Source organism: Amblyraja radiata, chromosome 32 (assembly GCF_010909765.2).
Source record: "Amblyraja radiata isolate CabotCenter1 chromosome 32, sAmbRad1.1.pri, whole genome shotgun sequence".
Classification (NCBI taxonomy): domain Eukaryota; kingdom Metazoa; phylum Chordata; class Chondrichthyes; order Rajiformes; family Rajidae; genus Amblyraja; species Amblyraja radiata.
The window spans coordinates 11653342-11675495 of NC_045987.1; the positions used below are offsets into that span (position 1 = coordinate 11653342).

The following is a 22154-nucleotide window of genomic DNA, read 5'->3' on the forward strand; positions in this document are numbered from 1 at the left end:
GAGTCGAAACCCTTCTTCAGGCATCCATTTCTACATATTCCTTGAACTCCATCCCCTGTGTCTCGTCTTCACACCTTACCCTTCCTTATCTCTCTGTCTCACTCTCCCCCTGACTCTCAGCCTGAAGAAGGATGCTGCCTGCCCTGCTGAGATCCTCCAGCATTTTGTGCCTATCTTCGGTTTAAAACATTCGAGGAAGTGGGTTACAATTAGAAAAGATTTGACCAGCCTGCAGAATATATTAACTATGCTGTAAGGTAGATGTATGCAGGACTGGGTCATTTGAAAGTGGATCATTCATTCACACACTGGGAAATTTCATTCAAATCCTTCTTGCAGTGTGGCTGCTAGGTTTTCCTCCCTTTCACTATATATTAGTTCAGAATCATAATACAGAAATTGAGCATTTATTCCATTGTTCCAGTACTAGGTCCCATCAGGAAGAATATACCAAAGCGTGAAAGCACATACCACCAGATTCAGCCACGGCATCTTCCCCTCTGTTGTCAGACTACTGAACGGTCCTTTCAAAAGCTAAAGTGTCATCCCAATCTTCCAAACAACCTCACTGCAGACATTGGACTTTTTCTCTGGAACCGTAACACCTCAATGCTGTAAAATTATATTCTTCACACCACCATTGTACTTGTTTATGACTTGTTTGAGCTATTGCAAAGTATGATCTGATTAAATTGGATAGCACACAAACAAACTCTTTTCACTATATTTCAGTAAACATGACAATAATAAATCAATACCAATAGGTCTTTAAAAGAGATATCCCATTTATCCATTGTGTAGGAAGGAACGCCAGAAGCCAGTTTAAATCGAAGATAGGCACAAAAAGCTGGAGTAACTTAGCGGGTTGGACAGCATCTCTGGAGAAAAGGAATAGGTGGCGTTTCAGTTCAAGAATGGGTGAAGAAGCATCTCAATCCGAAGCGTTACCTAATTCTTATCTCCAGAGATACTGTCTGTCCCACTTAGGAAACCTGAATGGAAACCTCTGGAGACTTTGCGCCCCACACAAGGTTTCGTTGTGGTTCCCGAAGGTTTTTGTCAGTCTCCTTACCTGCTTCCACTACCTGCAACCTCCAGCAACCACCTGCAACCTCCAGCAACCTCCGGGAACTGCACGGAAACCTTGGGTGGGGCTCAAAGTCTCCAGAGGTTTCCATTCAGGTTTCCTAAGTGGGACAGGGGCATTACTCAGCTTTTTGTATCTATCTCTAATTTGTCCATTCCTCTTCTCTCTCCTCAGACTTGCACATTAATTATTTACATATATTTAACCAAATCCATTTTGAACCTACTTTTTCCCATTTCTCAGCTTATGCATTGCAGTTAGTAAAGACTCAATTTCCGCCCCATCCTTGCAATTTACTTTTTGTCAACAGTTTTAAATCAGATTTTATAATTTACCAATTTCCATATCTCTCAATGTATGCATTTTCAGCAATCACTTTGTGTCCAAGCAATATATCTTTGTTGAAACAAAATTAAAACAGTGGCACAATTAAGGGTGACACAGGGGCACAGCTGCTGCCTCGCCGTGCCAAAAACCCAGGTTCAATCGTGACCTTGGCCGCTGTCTATGTGGAGTTTGCACATTTTCACTGTCGGTTTCCTCAGAATGCTCCAATTTCCTCCCACATCCCCAAAACGTGCAGGTTTGTAGTGTTACTTGGCCTCTGTAAATTGCCCCTAGTTTGTAGCACATTGATGAGAAAGTGATCTAACATAGAACTAGTGTGAACGGGAGATCGATGGTTGGTGTGTACTTGGTGGGCCGAAGGGCCTGTTTCCATGCTGGATCTCTAAGTTGAACTTAAACAACTCTCTTCCATTTTAAGCTTCACTGCATTCAGAAAATGTGTGTTATTATATGTTATTGATACATATGAATCAAATAACAAATGCCAGTGGGCTACAACATAAAAATTGAGTATAAAATAAATCAGTGTAGAACCTCTTCAGTACAGGGAATTCTTTTCCAGTGTCTACTTTGGGCTGTTCAGGCAGTTTAAGCATCAAGCTATTGTATTAGGTGCTTGCAGTAAGAATATATGTGGAATGTGCTATTCCCTTCTCCAAAAGCAGTAGGTGGTAATGGCTCATTCCAAGAAGCTATCGTTCCTGCATGAAATTTAACAGTGAATCAGCTACTTGGAACAGGGCCAGGCTGAATTCATCCTCATTCAGGGACCTGATGAAGGAGGTAGGGTTGAATATCTATCAGAAATAGTTAACTTGAACCAATGTCCCTCTCCAGTGTTCAGCGACGGACTGGTGATCAAACGTGTTACTTCCCTGCCAGAATGGGTCAGCTGGGTCATTAGACACACTACATGATGTACATTAGAAGAGATGTGTGTGATTTGTAATGCTTGGGCGTAGGACACTATATTGAAAAATACAGAGAAGAAAATATGATGTTATCCGTGCCTCCAGAACAACCATTCACCAACAAAGACACAAGTGTTGGAGTAACTCAGCAGGTCAGGCAGCATGTCTGAAAACAAGGATAGGCAATCTTACAGCATCTGCAGTTCCTCGTGTTTACATTTCACTATCCATTCACTAATGCTGACACAAAGAACTGCAGTTGCTGGATCTTGAGCATAACACAAAATGCTGGAGGAACTGACTAGGTCAGGTAGCACTGGTGGAGGGAATAGACAAATGACATTTTGAGTTGGGACACTTCTTCAGATAAATTGGAGTAGGAGTGAGAGCTGGAAAAGAGAGGTGGGGGCAGGTATCTGATACGATAGACCAATTTCCCTCCGGGGATGAATATTCTAACACACAAGTAACACGAATACTTGAAATTAAAATTGAATAAAAAGTTTTAAAAAAAAAGAAAAAGCCAAGAGATTGTTGGCTGGCTGCCGTGTGCACAGCGCCTTAACCAGGAAGAACGAACAAACAAACAATCAAATGCAGGCTTATCCCCTGGGCAGAGGATTCTAAAATTAGAGTGCCCCCCCCTGGGTCCCCCATTGTTCTTCATGGCGGTTCCCCCACGCCAGGTCCCCATTGTCTTCCCCTCCCCCCCTCACACTCATTGACCGCTGATCGATCGCGAGGGCCCACCAGAGTTGAGGCCCCACTCAGGGCCGTCTTAACGCATGGGCACACAGGGCAGTTGCCCGGGGCCCCACGAGCATAGGGGCCCCCCTGCTAATCTATATATTGTAGAATGTTACTGTAGAACATGAAAACGGAGAAGAACATTGCAAGTGTATGACGGTATATTTGATTCGGCATAAAGAAACTGGACGTGTAGGGGCCCCAGTGCACTGCTTTGCCCGGGGGCCTATAATGCTGTGAAGCCGGTCCTGGCCCCACTGCTGTCGAGGCTCCTGTTGCCGGCGAGGCTCCCAGCCGTTGCCGGCGAGGCTCCCATTGCCGGAGAGGCTATTACTTGCCTATTCACCTATTATTTGCCAGGCATTGTCCCGCCCCCACCTCTCTTTTGATCTCAATGAGTCTGAAGATGGACCAAACCTGGATCATCGCTGTCCATTTCTCCACAGATGCTGCCTCATTTGCAGAGTTGCTCCTGCACTGTGTTTCAATTCACTAATGTTGCTGATTTTAACTAAAATGATGCGGTAAGTCTCAGTTCAGGGTCCATTGATGAATGGGCAATAAATGCTGGTCTCACCAACAACATTGAAGTGCACCTGAACAAATAAATAATGAAATTAAACAATGATACAACATTCTACTGGTATTGGATCTGCTCAAGGGAGGTGACACAGATTGGCAGTAGCAGTAGAAATGGGTATTGCTGTGGGTTTTTAAGAAGGATGTTTTTTGAAATAAAATTCATTCAGTAGCTATTAAAAAAGGGGAAGATAATACCTTTATCTCCAAGAGCAAAGCAGACACAGTGCATTCCCTCACTGGTACTGACCTCCCACCATCGAAGAGATCTATGGACAGCCAACTTCAATGACCTATAAAACCCTGGCCCTTTCACTCCTAATATTACAAAGAAGGTACAGGAACCTGAAAACCATGACCACCAGGACTGCTTCTTCCCTGCAACCACTAGGCTCTTGAACACCATACAACACTAACCTCAGCAACTATTAACTTATATGAACTATATGGTTGCACTAAAGACTTCGGTTTTGTTTGCACTGGTATTACAGTTATTAATTTATTGAATCTTTTTAAATTATTATATAAGGATCTATGTATATAGTGTTTACTGGCCTGTAAAATTGCTGCAAGTATGAGTTTCATTGTTCTGTTGTCAGTGCATATGACAATTAAATACTCTGGAGATACTCTGTAACCTATAGTGATGGTTCACCTTAGGACACCTCAAAAGAATTCCCTCCACCTGGAGGCATAAGCAAGGAGGGGGATGGAAGACATTCACTTGCCTGGATAAATGAATCTCATACATTGCTCAAGAAACTATGCCATTGAGGACAAAGTATCCCATCTACAAGCCTAAACATTAGTTCCCTCCACCAGCATTGTACCATGGTTGCACCATATGCCGTCTACAAAATACACTGCAGCTACTCGCTCTGCACACACTACATCCACACCCTCTGGCACCAAGGTGAACAGTACTACCTGCTGGTTCACACCATCCCATCCTGACTAGCAAATGTACAAAACACAAAGTGCTGGAGGAACTCAAGGGGTCAGGCAGCATCTGTGGAGGGAATGGACAGACGATGTTTTAGATCGGGACCCTTCCTCGCTGCTTTGTCAAATCATTTGTTCTAAATTCTTCAATCCCATCACACTGCAATGATGTTCAACATTACTGAGTAGATGTATGGGTTCAGGTGACGAAATAACCTACACCTTTAGTTCTTTAGATTAGATTAGTTTCAGGTCATAACATTTAAAGATTAGGTTTAAATCCTGAATTTCGCAACCCAACGGTACTGTGGAATATTTATAGGAAGAAACTGCAGATGCTGGTTCACACCGAAGATAGATAAAATGCTGGAGTAACGCAGCAGGACAGGTAGCATCTCTGGAGAGAAGGAATGGGTGACATTTTGGGTCAAGACCCTTCTTCAGAGAGTCAGGGGGAGAGAGAAATGGTACAAAGAACATGTAAGGTGTGAAAAGGACTGTGGAATATTTGCACCAGAAGGACTGCCGTAGTTCAAGAGGCAGTGAAACCGCAATATCAATTAGGAATATGCAATAAATACTGGCCTTGCCAGTGATATTAGCATCCCGAAATGTGAAGACATTTTTAATAAACCTTACTAGCTGGCAGGCGATTATTCCGATCTGTTAAATGAAGCTGAGTAATCATGAAATCGCAGAACAGAATTGGAAGTCTGAAAACCATTGAAAATGTCACAGAAAGTGGGAACTGGATTCTTATATGCAACAGATTTTGTGGCATTAAAATGATGGTTTGAGAACAGTTAATGCATAATAAACAGTCAAGTGAAACCTGTAGAGAAGCATTTCATACAGGATTGTTTAATAGAAAACCTAGATAGGATATTGATTTGTTTAAAATAAATTTGTGCATAAAAAGCAAAGGCTGTGTACTGAGGTACGACTAAATTGATAGAAATCCAAGAGAGAATCGGATAAAACGTACACATTCACTTATCTTCCTGAAGAGCAATATATGATGACAACTCCACATCAAATTTCAAAAAAGGACGGCACAGAAAAATTGGAGGGAGGATGCAGTAGTTCAGAATCAAACCATGCAGCTCAGTCAGTGCTTGTGCTCCCCTTGATTCCCTGCCACCCTTCCCTGTCCAACTTCCATCATAATCCTGTGTTATCTTCTCTCTCAGATGCAACTAAACCTTCCCTTAGTGCATTGCCTATCAACTGAAGCAGTGCCTCTGGCAGCAAATTCCACATGTTAACCGCGCTTGGTCGTGTAGAGGTGTATAAAATCATGAGGGGGAATAGATAGGGCGAGTACACGGCTTTCACTCAGGATAGGGGAATCAAAAACCAGAGGATATGGGTTTACGGTGAGAGGGGGAAGGTTGAATAGGAATCTGAAGGGAAACCTTTTCAGACAGAGGGCGGTGGGTATATGGAAACATAGAAACATAGAAAATAGGTGCAGGAGTAGGCCATTCGGCCCTTTGAGCCAGCACTGCCATTCGATATGATCATGGCTGATCATCCAACTCAGTATCCCATCCCTGCCTTCTCTCCATACCCCCTGATCCCTTTAGCCACAAGGGCCACATCTAACTCCCTCTTAAATATAGCCAATGAACTGGCCTCAACTACCTTCTGTGGCAGAGAATTCCACAGATTCACCACTCTCTGTGTAAAAAAATGATTTTCTCATCTCGGTCCTAAAAGACTTCCCTCTTATCCTTAAACTGTGACCCCTAGTTCTGGACTTCCCCAACATCGGGAACTATGTTTAAACTAGCTGCCAGAGGACATAGATGAAACAGGTGCTATAACAGCATGTAAAACACACTTGGACAGGTATGTGGATTGGAAAGGGTTAGAGGGAAAGGGCCGAATGTGGGCAAATGGGACTACCTTAGATGGGGCATCTTGGTCAACATGGACATGTAGTATGACTCTCTGATACCAATTGTATTTTTTAAATTTCCCAACTGACTTCTTGGTGATTATCAATCGTTGATAACATAGGAGGTGGAAATATTGTCCATGCCCGACTCTCAAATATGAATAGCACAGATGTGGAAGGTTATTGCCTTAATGGTTATAAGAAAATCTAAATAAAAAGGTGGTGCAGAAACTGCTTAGTTTATGAAGCCAGTTTTGTGTCTGGCTTTAGGTGTGTTGGAGTCTCACTGGTTCTGGTAAGTTTATTCTTGCTTTTGTAGCGTTACCTTTTAAATGTGTGTCTGCGCCTTTGTCAGCGCCTGTATATCTTTCCTGTGGAACAATAAAATTGTCTGCAGAATTGTACACGACGCTGCAGAGTGGCCAAACAACATTTTTGTGCAGAAGGACAATATCCTGCAGTGCAAGTAAGTGATTTGTATATTTGTACTGGAGTGTGGGAAAGGAATTAATCTTCAGGTAAATGTTGCACCAGATATAGACGAAAATGCAAAGTAGAAAACTGTTATTGACAAAATATATACAATTTAACATCATTATTTCTTCAAAATTCATGAAGCAACTGAGCTGTAAATGAAGTGCAAATCCATCGGGGGGGGGGGGGATTGATAAGTATTGATCACCTTATAAATATACCTGCTAATATATAAAATATAAAATAAAGGCATAGATTGAGTAGATGGTCAGAAACTTTAAATGTCAAGGAGTAGAGGGCATATCCTTAGGGCGAGGGACAAAGTTATAAGGGGATGTTGCAGGATGTTTTTTTTTTAAGTGATGGGTGCCTGGAATGCGCTGCCAGAGGTGGTGGTGGAGATAGTGGCATTCAATAGGCTTTTGGATAAGGGCATCGCTATGCTGGAAATGGAAGGATAAGGATCACATGCAAACAGAGGAGATTAGTTTATCTAGGCATCTTCTTCAGCAGATACATTGTGGGCAAATGGTCCCGTTCCTGTGCTGCCCTGTTCTATGTTGTGTTCTCCTAAACTCGTGAATATTTACATCAATTGTCCTCCATACCTTCCACTTACTCTCCACAGCAGTCAAAGCCATAGAGGACTTCATGTTTGAGAGTCACCTGTAAACTAGATCTGTAACAACTCGGAAAAAAAAGGTCAGATTTTTCCACACCATGAAGCCAGCAGCAATGAGCACTTTGCACAGTGTAATGTTTGAGAAACAATCATAAAGAAATGATCCAAAACACAAACACAATAGTGAAGTGCACAATGGCAGTAAACTGAGTTGAGACTAAATTGCAACAAAATACAACAGCGGGCATCCGAGAGAAACAGAACAAAATGACCATATTCACTTAGCCTCATTGAGAGCAATATATATGATGAAAACTCCACCTCAAATTTTAAAAGACACTGCACAGAAACATTGGAAGAAATAAAGACGCAGTGCAGAATCAAACTAGTTAGCTCAGTCAGTGTTTACGCTCCCCTTGAGTCTCTGCCACCCTTTCCTGTCTAACTACCATCATAATCCTGTTATCTTGTCTCAGATGGAATTTAACCTTCCCTCAGTGCATCAGTATCTGTCAGATCAAGACGGCCTCTGGCACTAAGTTTCACACATTCATCACTCTTGATCTTATAGTGTGTGTAAAATCGTGTGGAATAGATAGTGCGAGTGCACACAGTCCTTTACCCAGGGTAGTGGAATCAAAAACCAGAGGACATAGGTTTAAAGTGAGAGAGGAAATATTTAATAGAATTCTGAAGGGAAACCTTTTTCATACAGATGGTGGTGAATATATGGAATGAGCTGCCAGAGGATGTAGTTTGGGGTGGGTGATTGCAACCTTCACGTGGTCCACCCACCCTGTTTCGACTAATGCAATCAACCCGACGTGCACAAACAAATAGATCAAATAGAACAAGTTGACTTGCAACTTTAGGCTGTGCACGCCATACGCTAGAAGAAGGATGTAGTTGAGGCAGATATTTTAATAGCATGTAAATGACACTCGGACAAGTACATGGATTGGAAACGAGTGATAGGGCCAAATGCAGGTAAATGAGACCTGCTTAGATGTGGCATCTTGGTCGGTCTGGACGCATTGGAACAAAGGCCCTGTTTCCATGCTGTACGACTCCACGACTACAATTGTATTTCCAAATTCCCAGACTGACTTCTTGGTGATTATTAAATGTTGATAATCCCTGATAGAATTATTATCAATTACTGTCAAATATGAATAATGCAGATGTGAAATGTTATTTCCTTAATGGTTATAAGAAAAATTAAATAAAGAAGTAAGTTGATGCAAAAACTGATTAGTTTATGAAGCCAGCTTTGTTTCTCGCTTCAGTAGTGTTAGAATTATTTGATTCTATTTCTAGTATCTAGACACCATTTCTAGTATATTTTTTCTTGCATTTGTGGTGTCACCTTTTAAATCTTTCTCTGAATCTTTGTCAGTGCCTGTATATCTTTATTATAGGAGTATAAAATTGCCAGCAGAATTGGACACAACACTGTATTGTTGCCAGTGAAATTGCAGAGTGCAACATTTTTCCCACCAAAAAAAGGCAATATCTTGTATTGCAAGTGATGTGTATAATTGTACTGGAGTGCGGAAAAAGGAACGAATCTTCAATTAAATGTTGTACTTTAGAAATAAACGAAAACACAAAGTGGAAAATTGTTATTCAAAAAAAAAAAATATAATTTAAACTTAATTAGTTCTGCAAAATCCAAGTAGCTGAGCAGGAAATTAACAGCAAATCCATCAAAAATGGCAAAAGGGAAAACGATGAGTACAGATTACTTGATAAGTATGCTTCTCATAATTTTATATGCTGCTATTTAAGTAAATAGCAGCATATAAAATTATGAGAAGCATTGATAAGTCAGACAGTCAGAACCGATTTCCCAGCTTGGAAATGTCATGGGTAGAGAATGGAAAAGTTTAAAGGAAATGTGAAGGGGGGTGGAAGTTTTGTTTTTACAGAGGGGGTGGGGGTTGCCATGAACACGCTGCCTGGGTGGTGGTGGAGGCGGAAGCTATAGTAGCACTTTAACAGAGGGTTTTGGATCGGCACATGAATATGTAGGGTACAGGAGGATATGGATCATGTACAGGCAGAAGAGATTAGTTGAATGAAAATGGCACCGTTCAGCATGGATATTGTGGGATGAAGGCTTAATCCCAACCTGCACTGTTCCATGTACAATGATGAATCGTGTTTTGCCAGGTGTGGTGGGTAATTATCAGTATTTTTCCACACAATTGGACATTTTCCTTTTAATCAAGAGCATCTTCTTGACATAAAAGTGTAATTCAAATGTGCACTTTTTTCTCCGACACAGATCCCTCTTTTTTTCTTTGACATAATTAAATGTTTTTGTTTGTTGCAGATTGTGCAGGCAAAGAGAATTGTAGCATCATTTCTCTCTCAGATATCAAAAGACTTAAGTTTCTGCACTGCTCCTTCACTGAAGCATTTACAAGCTAACAGTTTGAAGAGTAAATTGATCAGACACCATCCAATGTCAGTAACCAACACTATTTCTATGGAAATCCCATGTTTACAATCTCAAGAGGCAGCAACCCTTTGAATCGTAAATGTTACAAGAACAAAAAAAAATCATGAGTATTAATGAGTGAAGAGTATTCAACATGACCTCAACTCACAAGACAGAGGCAGGAGTGTGGGACTCGTTCACGCAAAGCCTTGTAAATATTGGCTAAAAGGACCAAAACACATAGTGCTGCAGGTACTCCAGGTGGCGCTGTAAGTGGCAACCTCGCCAGCAGCCTGTCTTGTCCCTTTCTTCTTTTGTTGTTTTTACTCTGTTTTATTTGTATGTTTTAGTGTATCTTTAGTTTTTGTATTTATATGGGGGATGGGGGGTGTTGGGGGGGGGAAACTTTTTTTATCGCTTCCCTCGAAGGAGATGCAATTTTTTCTGTATTATATCTCTGTACGCTCTGCGGCCTAACATCGTGGAGCTGGTGGTCCCTTTGTTGTGGGATTGACCGGGAGCTCCAACCGCAGGAGCCTCGACTGCCCCAATCACGGGAGCCTCGATCGCCGACTGCGGGAACTTCGAATGTCCCCGGCCACCGATGTTTGGATGTTTTGATTGCCCCGACCGTGGGAGAGGAGGAGGAAGAGCCTTCCATCACAGTGGGGAATGTGAGGTCACCAAAAATCACGATGGACATGCTGCTCGCGATGGTGAGGGCTCGGAGGAATTGCCGCAAGTGCAGTGATCTCGGTGTTTGTTATCAACTAAATTTAATCTCTCTAGAGGCTGTAGACAAGGATGTTCACTATCCCCACTATTATTTGCTCTTGCAATCGAACCCCTAGCAGAAAGCATTAGAAACCATCCAGGAATATTTGGATACAATACTAGAGACACAAGGAATAAAATCTCCTTATATGCTGATGATGTACTAATATATATTACAAAATTAGAAACTAGTATTCCAAACCTATTAAATCTAATAACTCAATTTGGTCAGTTTTCGGGATATAGAATTAATTGGAATAAAAGTGAAATCATGCCAATAACAAAATTCAATTTACATACAATACAACAATCCCCTTTTAAAATAGTTAAAGATAAATTTAAATCTTTAGGAATCTATGTAACTAAGACATATACCTCTTTATTTAAACTAAATTTCCCACCCTTACTGAATAAACTACATAAGAATATTCAATACTGGAAAACACTCCCCATTTCTATGCTTGGGAGAATTAATGCTATAAAAATGATTTTTTTACCGCAACTGCTGTACCTACTTCAATTAATTCCGATATATATCCCAAAAACTTTTTTCAAAAAAGTCGACTCCATCGTTACAAGTTTTGTCTGGGATTATAAGAATCATAGAATAAGTAAAAAACATTTATGTAAATCAAAGATAAATGGAGGTTTGGCTTTGCCAAATTTCTTATTTTATTTTTGGGCAGTCCATATTAAAAACATGAATTTCTGGCTGGAAGAAATGGATCAACAACCAGATTGGTTAATGATGGAAAAGGAAGACTGTCTACCTTTTGAAATAGGTCCGATCATATTTGCCCCCACAAAACTGCACAAAAAAACCTATAAAGAAAACCCCATAATACATAGTGGAATACGAATTTGGAAACAAATAAAAAAAGATTTAAAATTGAATAATATACCACTCTGCCTTCCCATTGTAAATAATCCTTTATTCAAATCATCCTTTATGGACAAAGGTTTCACACAATGGAAAAATTATGGAATCAAAAATATAGGACATCTTTATGGGAAAGGTACTTTTCTTTCATTTCAAGAGTTACAACAGAATTATGGACTGCACTCAAATAATTTCTTCAGATATCTACAAATTAGAGATTATGTTAAATCTAATACACAAGTCTACAGGAATAGGGAATCAGAAATTCTTGATGAATGTTTGAACAAGCATCCTAATACTGAAAAACTAATAACTTATATTTATAACACCCTACTAAACAACGAGGTACCACCGACCGAACCATATAGATACAAATGGGAAAATGAAATAGGTCACCCTATCACGAAAGATATGTGGGACGAAAGTTTACAACAAATACATCAATGTTCATTAAATGCCAGATATACTTTAATACAATTCAAGGTCTTACATAGACTACACTACTCTAAAATAAAACTAAATAGAATCTTCCCACAAATCTCTCCTATTTGTGATAAATGTCTACATCTAGAGGCTAATTTAACACATATGTTTGCAAACTGTATAAAACTTAAACATTTCTGGACTGATATTTTTGAAATAACTTCAGAAGTTATTAATACAAAACTGGACCCAGACACAAAATTAATAATACTTGGAATATCAGAACAAAGTTTAACACTCACAACAAACCAAAGAAATTTCCTCAACTACAGTATAATAACCTGGAAAAATTAATATTAAAATTTTGGAAAGGCCCTACAACCCCCACAATTAAAATGTGGATTACGGAAATGTCGGAGACCCTATAGAAAGAATTAGACTTGTCTTAATGGACAAACAAGATCTTTTCCATAAAATTTGGGCTCCATTCATTAACTATCTGAAGGGATAGATTGGCACAGCACGAGGGCCCAACTGAAACTTGAACTCAGGACCAGATGAAAAGCTATACTTTATAACCTATGAACCTATCTCCATTGACGTATTACAGGTAACCCATTCCACCTCCCTTGTTTTTCTGTTGTGTTTTTTTTTTTTTTTTTTTTTTTTGGTAACTTTCTACCCTCTATTTTTCCCTCTTTCTATAAAAAATAAAAACACTAGAAGCAGAAGTAATTGATAATGGAAAATTTTAATAATGTATGACTGATGTATATGAAAAGTTTTTTTACTATAATATGTAACTACATTTTATAATATGTCTACTTCTAATAAATAAATAAATAAATAAATAAAAATATCTCTGTACGCACTGCGGCCTAACATCGTGGAGCTGGTGGTCCCTTTGTTGTGGGATTGACCGGGAGCTCCAACCGCAGGAGCCTCGACTGCCCCAATCACGGGAGCCTCGATCGCCGACTGCGGGAACTTCGAACGTCCCCAGCCACCGATGTTTGGATGTTTTGATTGCCCCGACCGTGGGAGAGGAGGAGGAAGAGCCTTCCATCACAGTGGGGAATGTGAGGTCACCAAAAATCACGATGGACATGCTGCTCGCGATGGTGAGGGCTCGGAGGAATTGCCGCAAGTGCAGTGATCTCGGTGTTTGTGGGGACATCGCGCCATGAGAACGTCTGGTGCGAGTGTGGACGGCTTCTCGACTGTTTGGGCGGACAGGGACTGCAGAGAGAGCGACAACGATCGGTACAACTCTGGTCACATCACGGTGAAGGAGCGAGTGTGTGGCCCGGACATTGAACTGATGGCTATGGGTCTCCGCTTATGCTGTGTGCCCTAGGGATTCTCACACGCTGCCGTGGTGGCAGTTTATGTTTAATCTTTATGTAGTTTGTATCTTTTTTATGGTAAATCAAATTACACTGTCCCTCGCCACACGTGACAATAAAGGACCATTGAACTCAACAGGTCAGGAGGCATCTATGGAGGGAATGGACAGACGACACTTCGGATTGGGATCCTTCATCAGTAGGATATTGTAGTAGTAGGTAGAATGATGGAATTGAGAGATGGGAAGTGACGGATACAGGAAACTGACAGGTGGATGATGTAAGTAACAAAGGCTTTCCTATTTCCTACCCCCACTCCGATCAGTCTAAAGAAGGGCCCTGACAGGAGAGAACTTTTCATCAGGACTTAGTCAGAGGTCATGGTACTCAAGGATTTTGAAGTTCTGTAGAAGGAATAGTATGACTTTGGAACCACTATTATCTACAATTTCCCCTCTATGTCACACTCCATTTTGACTTAGAAACATATTACTGTTCCTTTGTTGTTTGTATCTAAACACTGAAAGTCACGAACTATAGCCACTGTGATGCCAATTTCCTGCCATTCTTCAAGGAAGTAATTCACCATCACCTTCTGAAGGGTTAAGGTTAGCAAACATGATGTTTTTAAAAGTTATGCCAAGTATTGGCATTACAGCAGCAATAGTCACAATGTAGGCATACAGGAGAGGGAGAGGGAGAGGCCACACTGAAAAACTATTTATTAGCTACAATTTTCTCCCTTTCATCATATAATTTTGTAACACGATGAAAGAGGAGATTTACACAAAAAAGGAAAATATTCAGCTGCTTTCAAAATACCTCAGATCAATGTTTAATTAAGTGATTCATTGCGTATGGTCTGCCCAAAAAATGTTTCAGTAAAACCTAGTGGATAAAGTGCAAAATTTGATGTATACCAAAGGTTTTAGCGGAAACAACAAAAATTGATTTGACCCAATGCATTAAATCGCTGTCCACTGTGATATATCGTGCTGTCTGCCCATTCCACAGTCTTCTCACTGATCCTCCTTATTATTAAGGAGACACAAGGAACTGCAGATGCTGGAATTGTGAGCAAAACACAAAGTGCTGGAGGAACTCAGCGGGTCAGGCAGCATCTAGGGAGGGAGATGAACAGATGATGTCTTGGCTCAGAACCCTTCTTCAGACTGAACAACCTTCTGTTCCATTTGCAAGTCCTCAGATAAGGAAGCTCACGGCCACCACAAACAATAAGACCCGAGCAGCATTGGCCTGATAAGTGAATTCTAGTAAGATGACACCCAGCACTCAGGTTATGACTTCTAGGCCATCGAACCAGCTCCCTGGGACACCTATCCTGAGTATTACCTCACTCGAATGTTGCCCCATACAGGCTGTGGTGAGTTTCATTGCCTGACAAATTGCAAATGGAATTGAACGCTATAATTTTCAAAATCCATCCCCACTCTGATAACTTTCCAATCCCCCTTCCACGCGCCATGCTCCTATGAACTCCCATCTCCATTGCCCCATCCCCCCCCCCAAATTGTTTGTATCTTGAAGAATTGTTTGAAAACTGCTTGAATCTTGAGCAAGAAGGAAGTGGCTACCATGTAGATAAGATGAAGAGTGATGAAAAATACAAAACACAAAAAGATTCACTTCTCATTACAGAAGATAAGACTTAAGAGATTTTCCAATCGATAATTCACTGAGCGATACACACAAACGATTCCTTTGGCACAGGACTGCAGGATAAGAGCATTTGTAAAGGAAATAAGATTCAGCAATCAATGCATAACTCCGAGGATATACAGTCCTGACAAATGTGCGGTAAAATAGATCAGAAAGGTATTGTAGAAAGCGGATTCAGGGTAAAATTGGACATATATTTGACTTAAAAAAAAAAAAAATTATAAATGATCCTGAACAGTAAGGAGGAGTACTGGCTCCGCAGGCATAGAAACATTTTCTTTCTTTGGATTTCTGTTGCTAGGCTTTTCATAATCAGACATCTATCCACAGCTTTCAAATAAATGATTGGAAATATAAGAGATAATGGAACATTGGGTAGAATTCCTTGCATGTATACATAATTATCTAATAAAATGTATTGAACTAAATTAAATTCAATAAGAGTCAGGGCGCCAGGTTGCAGATTTATAGGTCATCAGTCAGGCTGCATTTAGAGTATTGTGTGGAGTTCTGGTCACCCCATTACAGGAAGTATGTGAAGGTTTACCAGACAGGGAGAGGTTGGACAGACTTGGATTGTTTTCTTTGGAATGTTGGAGGCAGAGGACAGACCTGATAGCAGTATTTAAAATAATGAGAGGCATATATCAGGTAGACAGCCAGAACCTTTTTTACCCCCCCCCCCCCCCCAGAGTAGAATTGTAAAGGACTAGAGGGCATAGCTTTAAGGTGAAGCGGGGCAACGTTTAAAGGATACATGCTGGCCAAGGATAACTGTAACCCGCTTTACCTCCCCCCTCGACTCCATTCAAGGACCCAAACAGTTGTTCCAGGTGTGACAGAGGTTCACCTGCAGCTCCTCCAACCTCATCTATTGCATCCGCTGCTCTAGATATCAGCTGATCTACATCGGTGAGACTAAGCGGAGGCTGGGCGATCGTTTCGCCGAACACCTCCGCTCAGTCCGCACTAACCAACCTGACCTCCCGGTGGCTCAGCACTTCAACTCCCCCTCCCATTCCGTATCCGACCGCTCTGTCCTGGGTCTCCTCCACGGCCAGAGTGAGCAAGTTGGAGGAACAGCACCTCATACTTGGGGAGTCTGCATCCTGGTGGCATGAACATTGATTTCTCACAATTCTGTTAACCCTTGCTGTCTCCTCCCCTTCCTACCTTAGCCCTCTGCTCCTCCTCCTCCTTTTTCCCTTCTTCTCCCCACCTCCCCCCACCCCTATCAGTCTGAAGAAGGGTTTCGACCCGAAACGTTGCCTAACTTCTTCGCTCCATAGATGCTGCTGCACCCGCTGAGTTTCTCCAGCATTTTTGTGTACCTTCAAAATACATGTTGATTGCCAATTGTCCTCTAAGAGGCCCCAGCAATCCTATCATTTGGGGCAAATTGGGATGCACAATTTTAATGCTGAGGACACACAAATTCCACAGATAAATAAAAAATATCTTCTAGTTACTAGATTTATTAGATTAATTTTTTTTTTAAATCATAGGAAAATCAAGACAGAAGACAGTTCAGATGCTGGAATATTGAGCAAAACACAAAGTGCTGGAGGAGCTCAAGGGGTCAGCAGCATCTCTGGAGGGGAATGGACAGATGATGTTTTGGGTCGTGACCCTTCTTCAGATTTTTATCCCGACGAGAACTGTCGCCTGTCCATTCCCTTCACAAATACTGCCCGACTATGGGCAAAGGTCCTGTTACTGTGTGGCATGACTATAAAACAGCAAATATATATATTTTAGACATGCATTCTATTCTTTGACTATTATATTATAAAGTAATTTTATGTTTGACATACAGAAGATGATGCTATGACTATAAAATTATGAAGAAATCTTATGTTCGATGTACCAAAAATGGGAACACTAGAGGGAAGTTAAAAGCAAGTGGAATAAACATAGGAACATAATAAATCTATTGGGAAATTCATAAATTTCAATTATCCAGAGGATTGTTAAGATTTAATAATTTCTTATCGTTTAAGGATAAGAGAAGAGAACCAGTGCATTCGAAGGCAGTGAAACAAGCAAAAGCTGGAGGGGGAAAAAAGGAGAAATGAGTTGTGTGCAGTCAGATGTGGTGGGAGTTGGGAGTGGAGAGGAGGAAACACGAGAAACACAGTCACTGCAAAAGGAGGGTTAGGCTAAACGTGTAGTTTCAGTGTTTTAATTTCTATGTATTTACATTTCCTTGTCGATTATTTTAATCGACTGATTGTTTAATTCTGCTTTTTTCTGACTGATTTTATGGATCACCAAATCTAATTATACCAGAACTACGAATTCCATGTGAGGAATCTTGTCATTATAATCACCGGTCTGCAAGATAGAATAATATTGGTATATAAATTTTATTGGAGAAAAGTAGATTCATATTGATGTTTATATCCATATAATATTCTTAATTATGAATCAATAATCAATGTTGTTGATATGTAACAGTTTATGGGTGGCACAGTTAGTAGAGGTGCTACCTCATCATGCCAGATGCCTGGGTTCAATCCTGACGTGCATGGGTTTCCTTCAGGTGCTCCAGTTTCCTCTCACATCCCAAAGACTTGTGGATTTGTAGGTTAATTGGCTTCTGCAACTTGACTCTAGTGTGCAGGGAGTGGATACGAAAGTAGGATAACATGGAACCAGCAAGAACAATTGGTCAATGGGCCGAAGGGCATGTTTCCATGCTGTACCTTTCAATCAATCAATTCAAAACTAAATTGTAATTTTCCCATATATATTATGCTGTGACTTCCACCGCACTCACCTCAGAAGTGCAAATCTGGGAAAAAATAATCTCAATAGTTTCAGAGGTTTTAATATCATCATTTAATATAACTTTTAATGCAAATTTCCTGAGTTGGTACACACACAAACAGATTGTCACACTGATATGGATTTGCTTCTGCAGAAAGCATTTCCTTTCAGGAAACAATGTGCTCCAATGCATAAAGACAAATTAACAGTTTTACAATAAACTAGTCACGTTGATTAACTAAAGAAATATGTCTGAAGTTATTTTTCTCCTCTCTTTCCCACATTGCCCTCTGGTCTTTGGCCAAGAGGTTCCAGTCAAAGCCATTCCAATGGTCATGGGAAAACAATTTGGTTAGGTTGCCAATTCACCACTTACTTTATCCAAATTCACCTCACGTACAATAAGAACGTCTCCCCTATCTTATTTTCCCATTCAATTGTTCACCTTCATTTTCTCAAACCTGTTCTGGTAATTTTCTTGCTTTCCCCTCGAGTCTCTCCTCTGTCTCAGTTGCATTTTTAGTCTGATATTTATATTATGGTATATGGACACACTGATCTGTTTTGTAGTCAATGCCTACTATGTTCTGTGTGCTAAGCAAAGCAAGAATTTCATTGTCCTATCAGGGACACATGACAATAAACTCACTTGAACTAGTCTACCTGAACATGATGTTAAAGTCAGAATTCATTGCATTATACTTCATTCCAATTAATTTGCTTCATAAAGCATCACCTATTACCGCGTTAACCCTTATCTCTATTATTTTCTCGTTTGCTTTCTTTTCTAAATTTGGCATCACAGAAACATGACATTTAAACAGTGGACTCCTTTCCTGCTGATATCAACTTTGGTCGCGTCCCACAGTATCTATTTTGGCAACCGATCAAGGCAACTTCATAGCCACAGAGCTCATTTATTGATTCATTGAATGAAAGGTGCAGCATTGATACATGCCCTTCGTCCCACTGAGCCCATGCCAACCATCGAACACCCAAACGTTCTAGGTTATCCCACTTTTTCATCCACTCCGCACACATCAGAGGAGATGTACAGAGATCTATTAACCTACAAACCTGCATCTACTGCATCTGGGATGGGGGAGGAAACCGGAGGAAGCACTAACGGGGAGAACAGAACAGACAGCGCCCAAGGTCAGAATCAAACCTGGGTTCTTGGTGCTGCAAGGTTATTTTGATGCTTTCTCACAACTAAATCTGGAGGAGGCACACAGATGAAAGAACCCAAGAGGATACCGATGGTCTACCAGTCCGCGGTGAAATCTTCCCGTAGCATTGTAGTTTTTATCAACATTTTATTCAATCATAGGACATCAAGCAGGAATAGACCGTTCAAGTCTACATCCTTCATCTCAGCACCATACTTCTGCATGACCCCATATCCCCTGATCTCAATAACATCCAGAAACCTCCCAGTTTGCAATGAACTTGATGACTGAGCCTCTACGACAGTGACGTCCACAGACTCACTACCCTCTGTGTGAAGAATTTGCTCCTCATCTTGGACCTAATTCCAAAACTGAGATTCCTGTTTCAACTAGAGGAAATATCTGTTCTGGGTCCAGCCATTTGAACCGTGTAAATATCTTGTAGGCCTCAAAGAAAGCTCTTCTTGTTCCTCTATATCCTGCAGAGTATAGTCCTAACTCTTTACATGGCAATCCCACTGTCCCGAGAAACAGTCTGGTGAATCTTTGCTGCTTTCTCTGGATGGCAAGTATCTTGTGTTATTGGTTTATAAATGGAGATACATTGAAACGTTATGTTGTGTGCTGTCTATGTGAATCACATCATACGTGAATACAACAGGCAGTGCAATATGGAAAATAATTAGAGTGCAGAATATTGTGTTCCAGCTACGAAATGCAGATTTACAAAGTGCAATTGCCACAATGAGGTAGATTGGAAGATCAGGAAATTATCGTTTATATATAGATGTCCATTTAACGAACTTGAGCAAAACGGCGGTTCAGACACTGTCTGTGGAGGAAATGGATAGGGTCCAAGATGGATCAGTCTGAAGAAGGGTCCCGCTTGTCCATTCAGTCAGCAGATGCTGCCTGACCCGCTGAGTTCCTCCAGCAGTTTGTGTTTTGCTGCAGAAATCAAACTGTCAAAAGTGCAGATAGACACAAAAAGCTGGAGTAACTCAGCGGGCCAGGCAGCATCACTGGAGGGAAGGAACGGGTGACGTTTCGGGTCGAGACCCTTCCTTCTTCAGTGCTGCACTGGTTACACGCTGCGAGATGCAATGATCGAGCTGTTCTCTCCCCTGAAGCATTCACCCACCCAACATCTGTCGGGCATCGCACCAACGGGAAAGAGAACGGTCGTTAACTCGGCCACGAAACTTGATGCTTTCGCTAAAACCGGCTGCTGGCCATTAAATAAATAAATCCCTGCCTAAAAATACCCACAAAGCAGAGACACGAAACATAACCAAAAGCGGGACAAAACACAGGGACACAGAGAGAGACACACACACACACACACACACAATGCGCTCACACACACACACACACACACACACACACACACACACACAATCTAGAGACACATACAGAAATACGCTGAGAGAGTCAGATACACACACAGAGACAGTGTGACAGACATTTGTATACACACACACACACGTGTACACAAATTCACAAAGCGACACATACGCACAGAAAATACAACACAGAGGCTAATAGAACTCCATTGAAAAAGACAGATGCACACGGTGAAACACACACACACTCACAGATGTACATACACATGCAGAGAGGGTCGCACAGACACACACAGGGTGGTACACACACGTACAGAGAGTCGCACACACACAGAGTTACAGATATACACATAGAGTCGCACAGAAAGAAAGTCACACACTGACACACACACGCGCACACACACACACAGAGTGTGACACACACACACACACAGAGTGTGACACACACACAGAGTGTGAGACACACACACACACAGAGTGTGACACACACACACACACACACACAGAGTGTGAGACACACACACACACACACAATGTGACACACACACACACACACACTGTGACACACACACACACACACTGTGACACACACACACACACACACACACACAGCCACACAAAGGGAAACGCCGATCACTACTATACCCGAAATCACGACCTGCAACAATGAGGTGAAGCCGCCGGTTAATTTGGGGGAATATTCCAAATCTAACAACATGCTCCCACACTGACGCCAACACGGACAAGTCCCGCGAAGGTGGGTTTGCCAAAGGATGGAGTGTGTGTGTGTGTGTGTGTGTGTGTGTGTGTGTGTCAGCTCCCGGGCAGGCGGAAAGACAGCGGCTCTGCTCACAGCTGGGAATCCAAGGGCTTTCCCTCTCGCAAGCAGGGATTACCTGGAGGTGTGCTTATTCGACGTCCCATCGTCAAAGACAAAGGAGCGGTTGGTGTAACACTCGCTGCACATCCTGGCGCCGGTGCCTTGGTCGCCCCTTCAGTCGTGAGAGCTCCCGAGCGCCAGATGAAACGGGAAAGCGAGACACTCAGTCCGTCTGCTCGGCTCAATATTCATCACAGGCAAATCTTCACACAGTGACTTGGGGGAGGCAGGGGGTGGGAGGGGAAAGGTGGGGGGTGGGGGGTGGGTTAGAGCTCGAAATAGAGAGATCTAGTTGGTGGTGATGTTCCCACGTTTACCACGATGGGGAATTGCAAGCATCTGTGCCACAATGCACGCCTTCACTGTGGTTAACTCCGGGAGAAAAGTTGCCCTCGCAGAGCGCAGGTCCTTGGCGGTGGGAGGAGAGAGGTCTCCTGGAGTTGGGACAGGAGCACCAGCCCTCACATCACGCACACCTCGAGTGGTCCAGAGCTGGTGGTGCGGGTAACCTGTTGAACCGGCCGGCAGCTGGGTGGAGGTGATATTATTGTCGGTCTCACTCAACTGCAAGCCGGCGTCCCAGCTCAAAGGACACAGGGCAGCACATCAACTAGATTCATTGATTAGTCAGCACACACTTCAGCAAGACTTATACTGCCGAGAAAACACAATGCTGGAGGCACTCAGTGAGTGGGTCAGGCAGCATCGGTGGAGAGAATGGACAGACGATGTTTCGGGTCGAGACTCTCCTTCATACTGACTATAGTGAGGGGGGGCGGAAATAGAGAGGTGGGGGCAGGACAAGGGCTGGCAAGTGATAGGTGGATACAGGTGAGG

General features: G+C 41.9%; 1 protein-coding gene across 2 annotated transcripts in view; it reads right to left on the bottom strand.

Moving 5' to 3' along the window:
- Positions 1-21533, bottom strand: part of kcnt1 (potassium sodium-activated channel subfamily T member 1) — a 275370-nt gene extending 253837 nt beyond the window's left edge. For both annotated transcript variants that reach the window (XM_033049188.1, XM_033049186.1), the window contains exon 1: positions 21334-21533. In XM_033049188.1, coding sequence (XP_032905079.1) covers positions 21334-21404 — 71 coding nt within the window. In that variant the 5' untranslated portion in view covers positions 21405-21533. The remainder of the gene's footprint in view (positions 1-21333) is intronic.
- Between the last annotated feature and the right edge of the window lie 621 nt (positions 21534-22154).